The sequence below is a fragment of the Dipodomys ordii genome, unplaced genomic scaffold, assembly GCF_000151885.1.
Source record: "Dipodomys ordii isolate 6190 unplaced genomic scaffold, Dord_2.0 Scaffold15, whole genome shotgun sequence".
Taxonomy (NCBI): domain Eukaryota; kingdom Metazoa; phylum Chordata; class Mammalia; order Rodentia; family Heteromyidae; genus Dipodomys; species Dipodomys ordii.
In genome coordinates this window covers 9,716,076-9,718,419 of record NW_012267231.1, presented here as the reverse complement: position 1 = coordinate 9,718,419, position 2,344 = coordinate 9,716,076, and the positions used below count along the sequence as shown (strand labels likewise).

General features: G+C 69.2%; 1 protein-coding gene across 1 annotated transcript in view; it reads left to right on the top strand.

The window, feature by feature from the left end:
* The window catches only part of Otud7a (OTU deubiquitinase 7A), an 82,324-nt gene that overhangs the window by 79,178 nt on the left and 802 nt on the right, over positions 1 to 2,344 (top strand). Inside the window, exons 11-12 of the mRNA XM_013011901.1 lie at positions 802 to 1,030; positions 1,616 to 2,341. Of these exons, the coding sequence (XP_012867355.1) occupies positions 802 to 1,030; positions 1,616 to 2,341 (955 nt within the window). The remainder of the gene's footprint in view (positions 1 to 801; positions 1,031 to 1,615; positions 2,342 to 2,344) is intronic.

Here is a 2,344-nt window from a genome sequence, read left to right as displayed (position 1 = left end):
CCCCCGCCCGCCCCCGCCCGGCCCGGGCAGCCCGCTCCCCGTGGGCAGGCGGGAAGCCCACCTGCCTACCCCAGGAGGCCGCCGCCTGCGGGGTGGGCGCTGCTCCCCAACCCCACGCAGAGGGTGACTCACGTTTTTAAGTACCGACCTGTTGCGTGTGTCATCTCCGCGGGGAACTCCCAGGGAGAGGGATTTGTAAAGCGTGCAGGCAAATAATCCCCTCCCCAGACACCAGCTTCGGCGGGGCGGGGCGCCGCCAGGGCCGGGGTGTCTGGGCCCCGCCGCCTGCTCAGAGCGCGCACTGCTCCTCCCCCTCCCCCCTGCCCCCCTCACCCGGGAGCCTTCAGGCCCCACGGGGTTCCCACCCGCAGCTGCCAAGGGCACAGGTGTGAGCCGGCCTCTGAGGTGGCCCAAGGCTGAGCACTGGTGGCTCACACCTGTAATCCTAGCTCCTTGGGGGCTGAGGATGGAGGATCAAAGCCAGCCTAGGCAGCGAAGTCCATGAGGAGCCTGTGGGGCTCTGATCTCCAATTTGCCACCAAAAAAAGCCGGGAGTGGAACTGTGGTTCCCAAGGGGTAGAGTGCTCAGCCAGAAAAGCTCAGGGACAGCGCCTAGGCCCTGAGTTCAAGCCCCCGGTGCGCACGCGCGTGCGCACCACACACACACACACAGAGGAATGGACTGGAATACAACTGAATGCCTGGAGCACTCCGGTGTGCCAGGATGCTCCTTCCCGGCCCTGGCATGAGGGGTGGGCAGCCCTGGATCTAAGAGCAGCTGGACCCAGGTCCGCGCTGCAGCGAGCCGGACCCTTGGCCAGGCCAAATGGAGAGTTCTCAGCAGCCCACCCTGGCGAGGCTCCCGCCGGGCCCCAGGGAGCACCGCTACCCTCCACCCCCTCCCCAGGCCTCCTCCCCGCAAACTGTCCTCCTGCGCTCCTTCGAGGTGTCTGACAAGCCGGGCTGGCGGCCTGACCCTCGGGCCCAGCCGCGCCGCGGTGGGGAGGAAGGCATCTCGGCCCGCGAGGGGGTGAGGCCGCCTCCCACCTCCGCCCCGCGCTGATTGGCCCCGGCCGCGCTCCACGTGGCCTTGCCCTCTTCTGATTGGCTGGTTCCCATCAGCGGGTGTCCTCCACCCAGGCGTGGTCCTTACCTGATGCGGCTTCACCCCACCCCACCCCACCCCTCCAGTTTTCCCGCCGAGCCCCCCAACTTAGCACTCCATGTTCCCAAACGGAGACCGGAACCCCTGGAGTGGCTCACCATCCCTTAGTCTCAAAGTGGGGCCACGCAGACAGCACGGCCAAGGGTGGAAAGCCAGAGGCGGGTCCTGCTGCCCTCTCCACTGTACCGAGGCGCCGGGGGCGCTCGGCCCGTGCTTCCCGGGGCTCCGAGTCCTCCACTTCCCGGGGGCAGTCAGAGGTCAAGTGAGCGCAGCCCGGGCTCGGCCGCTAGATGGCGCTGCCGGCGAGGGTCGGCGCCGGCGCGCTCGGCGGGCGTCCGCAGGCCCCGCGGCCCGGCTCGGGGACCCGCGGGCTCCCGTGCCACGCACCACCGCCCCGCTCCCACGCACAGACCCACACACTACCCGGGCCCGCGTGGGGACAGCTAACCCCGTTCCCCCTTTGCCCTTCCTCCCCTCCTCCCCCAGGCTCCCCTGGCCCAGCCGGAGTCCCCGACGGCGTCGGCGGGGGAGGACGTGCAGTCCCTGGCCGACTCGCTGGACTCGGATCGCGACTCGGTGTGCAGCAACTCCAACAGCAATAACGGCAAGAACGGGAAGGACAAGGAAAAGGAGAAACAGCGCAAGGACAAGGACAAGACCCGCGCGGACTCCGTGGCCAACAAGCTGGGCAGTTTCAGCAAGACGCTGGGCATCAAGCTCAAGAAGAACATGGGCGGCCTGGGCGGCCTGGTGCACGGCAAGATGGGCCGCGCCAACTCGGCCAACGGCAAGAACGGCGACGCGGCGGAGCGCGCCAAGGAGAAGAAGAGCAAGTCGCGCAAAGGCAGCAAGGAGGAGTCGGGCGCGTCGGCGAGCACGTCGCCGTCGGAGAAGACCACGCCGTCGCCCACGGACAAGGCGGCGGGCGCGTCGCCGGCCGACAAGGGCGGCGGGCCGCGGGGCGACGCGTGGAAGTACAGCACGGACGTGAAGCTCAGCCTCAACATCCTCCGCGCCGCCATGCAGGGCGAGCGCAAGTTCATCTTCGCCGGGCTGCTGCTCACCAGCCACCGGCACCAGTTCCACGAGGAGATGATCGGCTACTACCTAACCAGCGCGCAAGAGCGCTTCAGCGCCGAGCAGGAGCAGCGGCGCCGCGACGCCGCCACGGCGGCCGCA